The sequence below is a fragment of the Podarcis tiliguerta genome (assembly GCF_965153285.1).
Source record: "Podarcis tiliguerta genome assembly, chromosome: 3".
In the NCBI taxonomy this organism is placed as follows: Eukaryota; Metazoa; Chordata; class Lepidosauria; order Squamata; family Lacertidae; genus Podarcis; species Podarcis tiliguerta.
Genome location: NC_139536.1, coordinates 53,741,277 through 53,753,897, shown reverse-complemented (window position 1 = coordinate 53,753,897; position 12,621 = coordinate 53,741,277). Strand labels below are relative to the sequence as shown.

The window sequence follows — 12,621 nt, the reverse complement described above, 5'->3', positions numbered from 1 at the left end:
CCATTCATTCTCTTTACATACTTTTTATTACATGCTTCCTGCCTTTCCCCTTGATTTCAGGAACGCCTGTGACACCTGCTACACCAGCCAATGTGGTCCAAAGTTTACCTGATCCTTGGGTGTCTCAGATAACTAATACAGATACTCTTACTGCTGTAGCACAGATCTTGCAGAGTCCACAAGGCCAACAGGTAAAGTGTCTTGGGCTTTAAAACAAAATCACAGAATTGGGTAATTAACCTCCTTACTTATATGTTTAGTTTAAATTGTCCATGAAAGGTCCAAGAGTATTCCCCCCCCCCCTTTAATTTATTCTTGATTTGTCAAATGCTCGTATTGGATGTGATACTGAATGCCAGCATGATAGGTACCCTTGTATGTTAGTATGTTTCCAAAAGAGTAAAGCATGAGATATCCCTCCCTGACCTGACTTGTGTTTTATGATTTGTAAATATGGTTTGGACCTGGTCCAACTGGACCGGGATTTTAGGGAAATCTCGAGAAATCCCTTTGCATTGCAAAACAAGAACAGTTGTAACTTTTTGTTTTACATAGGAATATGAAATATGGAGACTTGGTAGGCCGTATAGAGGAGTTTAACTCTGTAAAATGTTATATGGCTATCTCCAGGGGTTTTCATGTTATCACCTTTAAAGTTTACATTTTCTTTTTTAAAAAAGCAAATAATTTTTCAATAAAAAGTGTGCTCAGTTATGTCAATTTTCATGCTCCTATGTTTGCCCTAAATTGATAATAATGATAATGCTAAGTTAAGTAGATTATGTCCACAATGTTTGGCTGGCTGGCTTATAATAAATTGTAATTAATAATGATGGTGATAATTCTTCGCTGTGAGAAGATACTAAAATAAAAAAAGACAGGTAACAAAATTTTGTTTTTGTTTTAATGATGGAACTGGCATTGATTGTAAAAGGATAGAGAATAAACACAAACTGAATGAATGCCACCCAGTCCCACCAAACACTTTTAAAGAAACAGAACCTACAAAAGAGTTCTGCATTTAAAACTTTCACAGACACATGCAGTAATTGAAGAGTGTTGGGTGGGGTAATAGCATTCTAGGCATACCCTACAGCTCTCATTAAACATAGTTCAGCTCCCCTGTTTCCCCTTTCACCACCATTCTATGGTGTCGTAATTAATAATTGCAGCATTTCAGAGACACACTTTGACTTTTGAGAGTTTTGAGCTACTCATCGACACAAATCTGTACAAATTGATTGAGACAATCTTATCCTGCCTGTAGTGATTTGTAACTGCTTCAGCCTAATCTGGACAGGATACACATCAGCCTAAATCAGCTCTTGGGATTTGGCCAGCCTGGGTGCAGAACCCTGATATCCACCTTTTTTTCCTTTCAGAATTTCTCTGGAAGCAGTTACTGTTTTCTGAAAATTGCTTGAACGAGTTGAATGTTGCGTATAAAATATAAGCAAATACAATAAATAATAATGCATATATAAATGGGTTTGTTTGGTTTTGGTGTTTTGCCATCCCTTGTCTATCAAAGCACATTTTAAGAATAGCTGGGCATAAATGGAAATTAATTTTCGAAGTCAAATTATATGTTTTATAAATGTGTACATAACACTAGCAAAAATGTCATTTCTCTCTTCTTCCCCTCATTCCAGCTTCAACAACTAATACAGACACTGCAAATGCAACAGCAGAAACCACAGCCGTCATTACTTCAAGCACTGGATGCAGGTCTCGTCGTTCAGTTACAAGCCCTCACTGCACAACTCACAGCTGCTGCCGCTGCTGCCAATACACTTAACCCACTAGAACAGAGTGTCTCTTTTAACAAGGTAGAAGTTGATCTACCAAGTTTGAGAAAGGTTGCTAGAATTTGAAGAATATATTTCCAAGGATTTTGTTTCCTTGTTTCCCTTTTGCTTTGTTTTTAAAATAGATTTTTAATATCTTCTAAATCTTAAGGTGTTAATAGAATTTTTTTATTAAAATATGTCAGCTTCTTAAAATATTTTAGAGGTGATATGCTGAATCTTTCATCTTCTTTCAGCGATGTTGGCCCTGATCTAGAAATATGTTTAACAAATCAAAGGGTCAAAATGTCGCCTAGATTGAGAGATGAGCCTGAATCCAAGCCCCTTCCTGATACGGGGATGGTGGGGGTATCTGGATGCAGTTCCCCATACCTGCAACCAGATGATCCATATTCACACCATGTCTGGTGCTTTAATATGCAGTTATTGACCCAGTGTTGGGAATTGCATGTACAGACCCGGATGCTGGATCACTGAACTAGTTTTTCATCAACTAGTTACTTTTTAAAGGTAACAGACAGTTGAGTTTCTTTTTTTGCAATCCCAGGAGCTTACTTATGAATGCAGTAGCTATTTTATGCTGACTGGTCTAAACCTTGACCTAGCCATATGAAGCAGCTTACCTGTACATAATTCTGACTGCTGGCACCAGCTTTAAATTGGTTGATGGTTGCTTATGTGTCAGTACACCAGCATAAACCTGGGACATAGATCCCTGATTCAGTAAGGTAACCCAATTTAAATATACCACTAGTTTTATACATATGTATAGGTAACCCAATTTAAATGGGGCACTGGCTGCATTTGTTTGAGGTGTGCTGGTTTTTTTCTAGCATATCAAACATCACATTTAACCCAGGCATAAGATGTAACCGTACAAAGAACTAAGTTGTATTCATTAGTCTCATGCTATTTATGGCTTATCTGTATTACCATATTCATATGCCAAGTAAGTAAAATATATACAGGCATATGAAAATGTACATTTCCAACAGGCCAAAAATAAACAAGTAAGCTAGTGTGCCTTCCTTTTAACATGCCATCTTGAATAGTTTGTGGATATAGTGCATTTCTAATGCATTGTTTGTTTTCTCCTAGAAGCTGATGGATAGGTTTAGCGATTTTGGTGAAGAAGCTGAAATTAATGAAGAACCTAAAAAAGAAACTCCAACTTCCCAACTGTAAGACTTCACTTCGTTTAATATATCAAGTGGAAATAGTGTGAAAAGTAGACTTCCTGGTTGCTTGGTTTGCTTGCTTGCTTGCAAAGCGGAGGGGCTGCATGTGTAGACAGAATGCTCATTTCTATATTGGCCTATTAGGCTAATAAGCGATAATCTAAAAGCAGTATTTAATTAAAAGCACTTCTAAACCACTTTATATAAATGTACCTATTTTATATTGAAGTACCTTTGGGTGTACCTATTTAGATTCCCTTTTTTCAAACTTTGTTAGGTGGGCAAAGGCAAAACAATTAGTTACATTACTTATTATAACATCTAGTGCTATGTTTGTCCCAGCAAATTAATAAGGCTTTTCTTTACTTCAGATTTTCATTGGATTTAAATCTCAATGGAAACTTCTAAAATGAGTTTAATTTTCATTGAAGCCTTTTAGTTGCAGAGTTTGCTACTTTTGATATTGTTCCTGTTACGCTGAATGTTGCTTGTTTCAAAGTTGCTTGTCTTTTACAAAAAATGATTTGCTGTAGCAGATGTTAGAATCTTGTACTCTGTCCTTAAAACATATTTTCAAAGTCCTGTGCTTCATTAATCTAAATGTACATAGAACATTGGCTTGGATACTAACTTCCATGGGTTGTGTTCTTCTCTGTTTTAAACTGTCATATTGTATCAGTGAGTATATTGCAAACTTCCTTGAGCAGTTTCTTTTGAAGGAGAAAGGAGTGGTACGAGTTCCTTTGATAAATACTTTCTTGCTTCCCCTTTCCTACTGGAGCCCTTTGTGCTGCCAAAAGCTGCTTCCTGGGGAGCCTTCTAAACTAGCATAAGATTTGGCCCTCAGAGTTGTAACAAGAGCAAGAATTCAGGGAGACCTGCAACAGCATCTTTGGGTCAAAGCTATTATTGTAACCTCAAGGCTATAGCAACAGATTGCAAATTAGTGTAAAATTCAGTTGTATTACTGAATAGGGCTGGGTGATACCTGATTTTCAACATCATGATATATCACCAGCTAAATATCACAATATTGAGATATATCACCATATGGTTGAGGGCCTTGCTGCGCCTCCCTGTGTACAGGGGTTCCCACTGTATCTCCTCGCAACTTTTCCCAGGATATTTGATTGTCTAGCTGGGGGCGGGTCTCCTCCTGGATTGTTAGCAGACTCTGAATAATTAGCTGAGTAAGTGGAAAGATACTATGAAGCTGAAAGTGTTTGCTGGTTTGTGTGAGGGCTTATCATCATTTCTTACAGGTTAGAGTGAGGCATGAGAGAGCAAACAAAGCAGGAGACCAGGTGCCTGCAATTAACCTGTCAAGTATCTGTCAAGTATAGGTTCAACTGAGCTACCCCCTTGGAAGCTGTCAAGTCTCCACCTTTTGTTCACCAGTATATTGCCTTGTTGAAACACTTACCACGATATGGCGATTTATCGCACAGCCCTATTACCGAACTTGTTTTTGTATTAAAGCAATCTATAAGATTATTACTAGAAGTTGATTGACTGTTCTAATTGTGTGTTTTAGGCCTCTTGTATCTGAATCTGTGAACAACTCACTTTTTCACCAACTAGCTGAACAGTTACAGCAACAAAACCTAGAACATCTCCGCCAGCAGCTTCTGGAGCAGCAACCTCCAAAGGTATAATATTTTGTTTTTTGGACAATAGGTGGCCATCTTTTTAGTATTATTACTATGTTTCTAGTTAGCAAAAGTGATTTTTACTTTAATGTTCTTTATCATAAAAGCAGAAAAGCATTATAACTTACTTTTAATGTTTTTCACACAGTGAAGGCAGCAGTACAAAGAGGCACACATGCAACTGTGTGTGTGTGTTTTGAAGTGATTTCTTCTGATCAGTTGCCACCAAGAAGCACTTCCCTGAGATCAAAAAGTGCTTGGGGATGAGGGCTTGGTGAAAGTGGCTTAAACGCAAACTGGAGTATGTAGCAATATCCCAATGACATTCTCTTTAAGCAGCTTTCAAGGCCAAAGTTCAAACTATTCAAGTGGGGTGGCAGAAGGTTATGAAGAAAGGCTTGCATAATTTAGGCCTTTTTTTCTTAGTGTCATAACCCCGAAATAATACTAGTAGTAAACATCCCTTCATAACTGTGTGAATTTGGAGCATAGCAGCCCTACTTTGTAGATTTACATAGTTTTGCAAAGGACTTGTACAAAGAGTATCTGAACTGAGAGACTAGGAATGGATTTGAAAGAAAATGGATTGTTTCAATAAAAATATTCTGACAGCAGAAACACAGCTAAAGTGGGAATTAGATAATAGTTATAAATACGTTTGGGGGGATTCTGACTTAGAGGCGTTCAGTTATAATCCGACAGATCGTAGCTTCACCCCATTGGCTCAACAGCCAAGCACATACACCAAAAGTCTGAACCTGCTGTTCCTCTCGTACTGAGCAGGATTACGATCGCAACAACACATCATCAGTAGGGTAAAACTAACCTCTCTCACAACAGTCTAGTTATAAATAGTCATCAAATGAAATACAGTGGTACGTCGGGTTACATACACTTCAGGTTACAGACACTTCAGGTTACAGACTCCGCTAACCCAGAAATAGTACCTCAGGTTAAGAACTTTGCTTCAGGATGAGAACAGAAATCGTGCTCCGGCGGCACAGTGGCAGCAGGAGGCCCCATTAGCTAAAGTGGTGCTTCAGGTTAAGAACAGTTTCAGGTTAAGAATGGGCCTCTGGAACGAATCAAGTACTTAACCCGAGGTACCACTGTACAGGGTTTGCATAGTGAAAAGGTGTTGGCAAACTTTGAGATGGATGAATTAAAAATCGTATACAGCTGAACAGAGTTGTAATGCTGAGAATTAGTTTAATATTGGTATTCTTCAGTACTGTTTCAGGAGAATTTGTTTCATTTTTCAGGAGAAAACCTGAGTAGATTTGCCACTAGATGTCACCAAGCATTGACATCTAACACACATCTAACATATCCATCTGGATTTATGAATCTATGCTCTGAGTGGCATTTGATGGAGTCATAATTTTAGTTTCAAAAAGCAGCAAATTTTTTAACTTCTCCTGTGTAACATATATATGTATATATATATATAGTAAACCACCCTGTGATCCTCGGATGAAGGGCAATATAGAAATTTAATAAACAAACAATAAATGTAATTTTTGATGCAACAGTTCCTTAAAATGCAGAACTTTGCATTCTAATTTCACCTTACAATATTTTTCGCAGTTCATAATATTAATGTTTTGATTCCTCACTAGAATTGCAACGGCTCTTCTCTTGGTCTTTTCACATAATTGTGCAAAAATAAACAAACCAACAAATATTCTAATAATGATACAGGTTTATGCCAAATGGGGTTGCTACATATGTACAGCATGCCTCCTCCTGCAAAGCCAGTACAGTTTCAGGTAAAACGGATGGAAATATTAACCTTGCATAATTTCTTTTTGCAGGCAAGTCCTGAGGAAACACAAGAAGGGAATTTTGGCTCTGAGCATTCAGCATCACCTTCACAAGACAGCAGCCACCAACAGTTTTTAGAAGTAGAAACAAATCTTGACAATTCAATGGATGTTCAACAACAGGTGAAATTCGCTGTTTCTATTTGCATCTATAAAGTGTGATCTCTGTGGTTACAGTTTACAAGACCAGTAATGTAAATTTTGTAAAATAAAGGATAAATGCAGTAGCCTTTGTTAGGGTCTTCTTGGGCAGCAATATGCTATAGATATGATACTGGGCCTAAGAATTCTTCCCCATTCATTGAACAGATGGTTGCTATCCTTTCTGAAGGAAGTGATAATTTCATGAGTATGTGCGCCACAAGAGAATAGCACATATACCCTCAAATTTTGCATGTGGGGATTTTCCCACATCACACTTTTCTGTATATAGAACTGCAATGAGGAATAAGACCTTCATATGCAAGCCATTTTGTGCATATAGATTGCTTTTGCGGAATTATTGTGAGCATGTTTTCGTGTACTTTGGTGTGAGCCCCTCTTTCTTCTATATTCAGGACATGGACATAGATGAAGGTCAAGAAGTTGTAGAACAAGAGGTATTTGAGCAAGAGGAAAAGAAACCCGTAGTTCCTTCAAGATCAAGAACACGTTCAAGATCCCGCTCAAGGTAATTTTGTAATTTTCTTAATATAGTAGATTTTTTTTGTGTGTCCCAAAGTTCAAAAACCAAAATGAGTGTTCTTATGAGTGTTCTCTTAGCAGCATTAAACTGATTATTTTACAGGTCTCCAAGAAAAAGAAGGTCCAGATCACGATCTGGCTCTAGAAAGCGTAAACATAGAAAGCGTTCGCGCTCTAGATCAAGGGAAAGGAAGAGGAAGTCCTCCAGGTCCTACTCAAGTGAAAGAAGAGCTAGAGAGAGGGAAAAAGAACGACAGAAAAAAGGGTTGCCTCCTATACGGTCAAAAACACTAAGTGGTAAGTCATCTGCTTGCAGTTTAATGTTTCTAAGAATAAAATAATATTTAATATGTTATTAGTCATTCTTTCAAAAGAAGCAGAGGGTTGAGACTGATTTCTTGGGGTATTTTTTTCTAACATTTCCTAATTCACTTTCCTACAATGTGTTTACAGTACATATTAGTTTTGGCATGAGATTTTACATGCTTTATGGTAGGGGTTAGTTAAGAGTAGAATTCTCTGCTTAAACTAAACAATTGTATTTATTGGTTTGAGAAATTACATGCCCTGTGCAAGGCCCCAACTTCCTTTAGCTTGTCTGTGGCAAAAGCCTGCGTAAAAGATTCCAGCTTAAGTGAACATATGCGACAAACTCTTATTTGATTTATTCAAAATTTGTTTTTACAGTCTGCAGTACTACACTTTGGGTTGGTCAGGTGGACAAGAAAGCCACCCAGCAAGATTTAACCAATTTATTTGAAGAATTTGGACAAATAGAATCTATAAATGTAAGTGAAAGAATCAGCATATGTCTTTTTAAAAATAATATAACCTTGTTTGAACAGTTGTGTACTCGTTAGTAGAAAATAAGGGTTAGTACATAGCAGTAAGGGATGTGGGTGGTGCTGTGGGTCTAACCATTGTGCTGCTTGGGCTTGCCAATCGAAAGGTCAGCAGTTTGAATCCCCACGACGGGGTGAGCTCCCGTTGTTCTGTCCCAGCTTCTGCTAACCTAGCAGTTTGAAAGCACACAGTGCAAGTAGATAAATAGGTACCTCTCTAGCGGGAAGGTAAATGGCATTTCCGTGTGCTGCTCTAGTTTCGCCAGAAGCGGCTTAGTCATGCTGGCCACATGACTTGGAAAAACTGTCTGCAGAAGCAGACAAACGCCGGCTCCCTCGGCCTTTAAAGCGAGATGAGCGCCGCAACCCCAGAGTTGTTCGCCACTGGACTTAATTTTCAGGGGTCCCTTTACCTTTACCTTTTTACATAGAGGTAACTGTACTTCCTAGCTAGTTCTAGAGGAATTTAAGTGGAGTTCTGCTTACACAACAAGGCAGGTTTGCCTGCCTCTCCATTGCATCTGCAGCTCATCGTGGTTCTTGAAACATCACTCCTGAAAGTCAGGTTGACCCTCCAGAATGGCATGGTGGGTGCTGAAGGAGGGGAAGCTGACATAAAGTGTGTGTATGTGGTGGTGGTGGAGACGGGATCACAGCTGCAAGAGTGTTGTGGAGTCATCTTCTTGACACTTGGTATCACTGCTGTGTACTAGGACAGGGCAGTGGTAAGGTCAGAGCTTTGTGAGCACAGGATGGGAGCACCAGAGACTTTGACTGATGCACAGCTCTGCACAATCCTAGTAAGTGGCAGCAACACCAGAGTTGAGAGGATAGCACCGCCCCACCATGATGGCCATTCCTGATTCTTAGCCATTAGTTTACACTTTACTATTACTTGACTCTTGCTTATAGATGATCCCTCCCAGGGGCTGTGCATATGTCTGTATGGTTCATAGACAAGATGCCTATCGTGCTCTTCAGAAACTAAGCTCTGGATCCTACAAGATTGGATCTAAAATTATTAAGGTACATCTTCATATTATTCATCTTCAAGATAAATTATATTAATTGTTTGCTTTCATATACAGTGAAGAATATAACATTTCATGGTTGGTAATACCTATAGTTACTGAGAAAAAAATAGGAATTTCTTGATACTCTGTAGAATAATTTTCTTGTCAAGACAGTGATTAGAATTACAAGTGGAATATTTCAAAATGGGAAATCAACAGGAACACAGTTTTAAAACACCAATTAATATAACTTTATGGCTGGTGGTAACAGTATCTGCATTAGAGCATCATTTGGGGGGGATTGGTATAGGGGAAGAATTTCAGGCAAGTACAACACAATAATTGTAGAGGACAAAAAGGCTCAAAGAATTTGGTCTGTGCTAAATAACTTGACAATGAAGTTGTAGAAAGTATAACTCAGAAGAGGAAAATAATTACATGATGGTGAAAGAATTCATTTTAATTTTGATATATTGAAGGTTTTGCATAGCGAGTTCTTCCATCTTATGAACAATGTAATAGGACTGTTGGTTAGTATGTTTGAAAGGAGATCAAAAGCCTGGTTGAAATGTTAGTTGTGATTTATTTCCATAACTATTGAATTGTATTCTATTTTCAGATTGCATGGGCTTTAAACAAAGGTGTGAAAACTGAATACAAACAATTTTGGGATGCAGATGTTGGAGTTTCATATATACCTTGGGAAAAAGTTAAATTGGATGATTTAGATGGCTTTGCAGAAGGAGGCATGATTGACCAGGAAACAGTAAATAGTGGTAAGAATCGTTTATTTATTTTCATCTTTTGTTACAGAAAAATGTTTTTCCGAGATACTAGATGTGCCCATTAGAATAATAATGACAGGTGTTTTGTTATCATACTAATTAAGAGGTAGGCTAGCAGGTGGCAGTCAGACTGAATCATAAGTGTCCAGTTTCTAAAGTCACTAGAAAATTTCTATCTTGCACTAGAATGATTGCCAGACTAAGACTGCAGTCCTCTATACCCTTCTTTGGCAGTAACTCCCATTCAACTCATTAGGACTTGCTGAGTAAGCTTCTTTAGGATTGATTGACAATACTAAACTAATTCACCAAGGAGTCAGTTCCATAGGGCGTACTTGTATTTACTTCTGAGTAAACATGTAGGATTGTGCTCTAAAACTTGCCATATTAGATCTTCTAAGGATGGTATAACAAAACAACTCTAGTTAATGGTTTTCAACAAACTGTTGATACGATATAAGAGTTTCTAAAACTATCAGGCACAAATTGTTGACTGCCTTCACTGTAGATTCAAAGAGCAAGCTTAGTAGTTCACATCTAGCTGTGCATAAAAGTTTTCATGAATTGGCTATGACCAGGCAGTTTTTCTGAGCATATCCCCTTATTCTCCAGTCATTAAAAAGATTTAGGTTTCATGGAAAGTATTCTGAAAATGTTTTAATATTTTCAATTTATTGTGGTAGACGATGAAGTGTTTGGATTGGGCTGTTCCTCTTTCATGAGACTCAGGCAGGAGCAAAGAATTGTGGGAGGTAGACCACTGTTTTGTTGGCTGTTATTCAACTGAGTCCTCTGTAACACGTTTCTTTGTTATTCTTAGTTACTTCGCAATCTTCATCTTCTTAATCTCTTTGTCCAGATACTTTGTCCAGTCTTGGTTACTGTTGCTGTCTGCCCTTTGATTTGTCCTCTGCTGAGGTAAAACAGCCCCCCCCCCCAAAAAAAAACCCTGTCTGCCTGCTAAACGTCTTTTGCTAACCTATGTCCAGTGTTTTACTTCTATTTCCAATTAATTATTTACTTTTGGTCTTTATTTCCTGTTGCTGGCAGTTGCTGTTTCAGCGGTTGGACTGCCATTTTCCTCAATGATTTTTGTGGCGTGGGCTACCTGTTACAGCAACCATACGCTGCTTCCTTAACAGTTTCTTACTGTATACATTATATGACATTATTTCTTTTGCATTACATTGTCAGGAGGTGGATGCTATATATGCCTGAATTTTATTATGGGGAGTTGATTTTCTTTTGTTCTTGTTCACGTGTTAGCTACGGGGAGGTAGGCCCTTGTATTTAGTTTAGTTTTAGATTTTTGCGACCATGCTCCTGCTTGGCAAGTCCGAAAAACTGAGAAGCGGTCTACCACACACAATTATTTGCTCTTGTCTAAGTCTCATACAAGAGAAACAGCCCAGTCCAAATACTACATCATCCACCTAATAAATCTACTATTCAGGTAAGACCAATCGTCCTTTTCTTCCTTTATTGAAACACTAATTAAATCTTATTATCTTGTTTCTTTTCTTAAGAATGGGAAACCGCAAGAAGCTCAGAGACCACGAAAGAGCCTGTGCAAACAACCCAGGCTACAACAGTTGACAAGACTACAGCCGTAACAACCCAAACAGAAACTTACACACAGTCTGTCACTATGCTACAGGTTAGTATTGGACTCGATTCTGTCTTTGCTTTTCTCATCCAGGAAAGGTAGTCAGACATGGAACGGGTTATATTCTGTGTCAGCAAGCAGGGCTTGAAATTTTCTGGTTTCAAAAGTTTTTACTCTACCCTTCTCGATTATTGCTGCCATCTAGCACAAAAGCCTGACTTTTGCAGCCTGCAAAGCCAGGCAGTTTTTGCTTCCCCTTTTAGCATAAGGTTTCTGACCCCCTGCAGTTTGTAGGAGAAGTCCCCCTCATCCCCCATACCATTTGAAAAGAAGAAAGTGAAGAATTTATACTTCCGTTATTGGGTCTTGGCATGGGCATAGTCAGGCATTATGTTGGGGGGGGGGGACAGAACTGAGTTATCTGTGACACGATTGGTCAGTTAAGCATTTTTATTTATTTTCTTGATTAGGGCAGCAGCTGCTCCCAACCGCAACCCCTTGGCTATGCCCATGGATGTTAAAGCAAGTTCTCCAGGAAGGTTGCTATCCAATAAGCTGAAGGGCTGCCAACTGCAGAAGGAAGGGGATATATGCTAAAACAGATAGACTACAGGTCCAGCCCTCAAGAGAGCACTCAGCTAGTAAGGGACCACTGATATAGCCAGTCTGGCAAGGGATGGGGGCTCCCAATCTCCCCAGCAGCAGTGGGGAACGACCTGCTGCCCGGGGATAGGGGATGACAGTAGAGTAAGCCCCCCAAATAGAGACAGTGGACATTCCACCCCCCCCCATCTTCCATTATAATTTATAAGTCAGAATTAACTCACCTCCAACTCAACACACTTTCCCCAAGGATGTTCAGGATCAAAATCACTCTAGCTTTGATGACACAGAATGAAACCCCTTATTCTCATCACCAGTGGGCAGATCAGAATGCTCCAGAAACAAGAAGGTGTGTAACAGTCTCCTCCAATGCTTCCTGAGCTTGCTGAGCACCCAGGTAACATGGATCACATCATTGTGCTCCTTCTCGTTTCTGGAGCATTCCTATCTGTTCACTGGTGGTGAGAAGAGGTGCTTTGTTTAGAGCTGCTGCCTGATCAGGGGCTAGAAGGCTGCCAGAATAGGCTCATGGACCAGCATTTTGCCACCCCTGATTTACAGTAAATCTCTCTCCCTGCATGCTCACTTTCACAATGCTCTAGTTAGCTGTGAGTTGAAGAAACACCCAAT

General features: G+C 39.0%; 1 protein-coding gene across 7 annotated transcripts in view; it reads left to right on the top strand.

The window, feature by feature from the left end:
* Window positions 1-12,621, top strand: part of SCAF8 (SR-related CTD associated factor 8) — a 72,250-nt gene that overhangs the window by 16,066 nt on the left and 43,563 nt on the right. For 4 of the 7 annotated variants that reach the window (XM_083434042.1, XM_083434044.1, XM_083434043.1 and 1 more), the window contains exons 6-16: window positions 61-191; window positions 1,653-1,829; window positions 2,910-2,989; window positions 4,521-4,635; window positions 6,450-6,581; window positions 7,016-7,128; window positions 7,246-7,439; window positions 7,830-7,930; window positions 8,897-9,010; window positions 9,617-9,773; window positions 11,309-11,439. In XM_083434042.1, the coding sequence (XP_083290168.1) occupies window positions 61-191; window positions 1,653-1,829; window positions 2,910-2,989; window positions 4,521-4,635; window positions 6,450-6,581; window positions 7,016-7,128; window positions 7,246-7,439; window positions 7,830-7,930; window positions 8,897-9,010; window positions 9,617-9,773; window positions 11,309-11,439 (1,445 nt within the window). Of the gene's footprint in view, window positions 1-60; window positions 192-1,652; window positions 1,830-2,906; window positions 2,990-4,520; window positions 4,636-6,449; window positions 6,582-7,015; window positions 7,129-7,245; window positions 7,440-7,829; window positions 7,931-8,896; window positions 9,011-9,616; window positions 9,774-11,308; window positions 11,440-12,621 lie in introns of all 7 variants that reach the window. The other 3 variants (XM_083434039.1, XM_083434040.1, XM_083434038.1) reach the window with 1 other exon arrangement.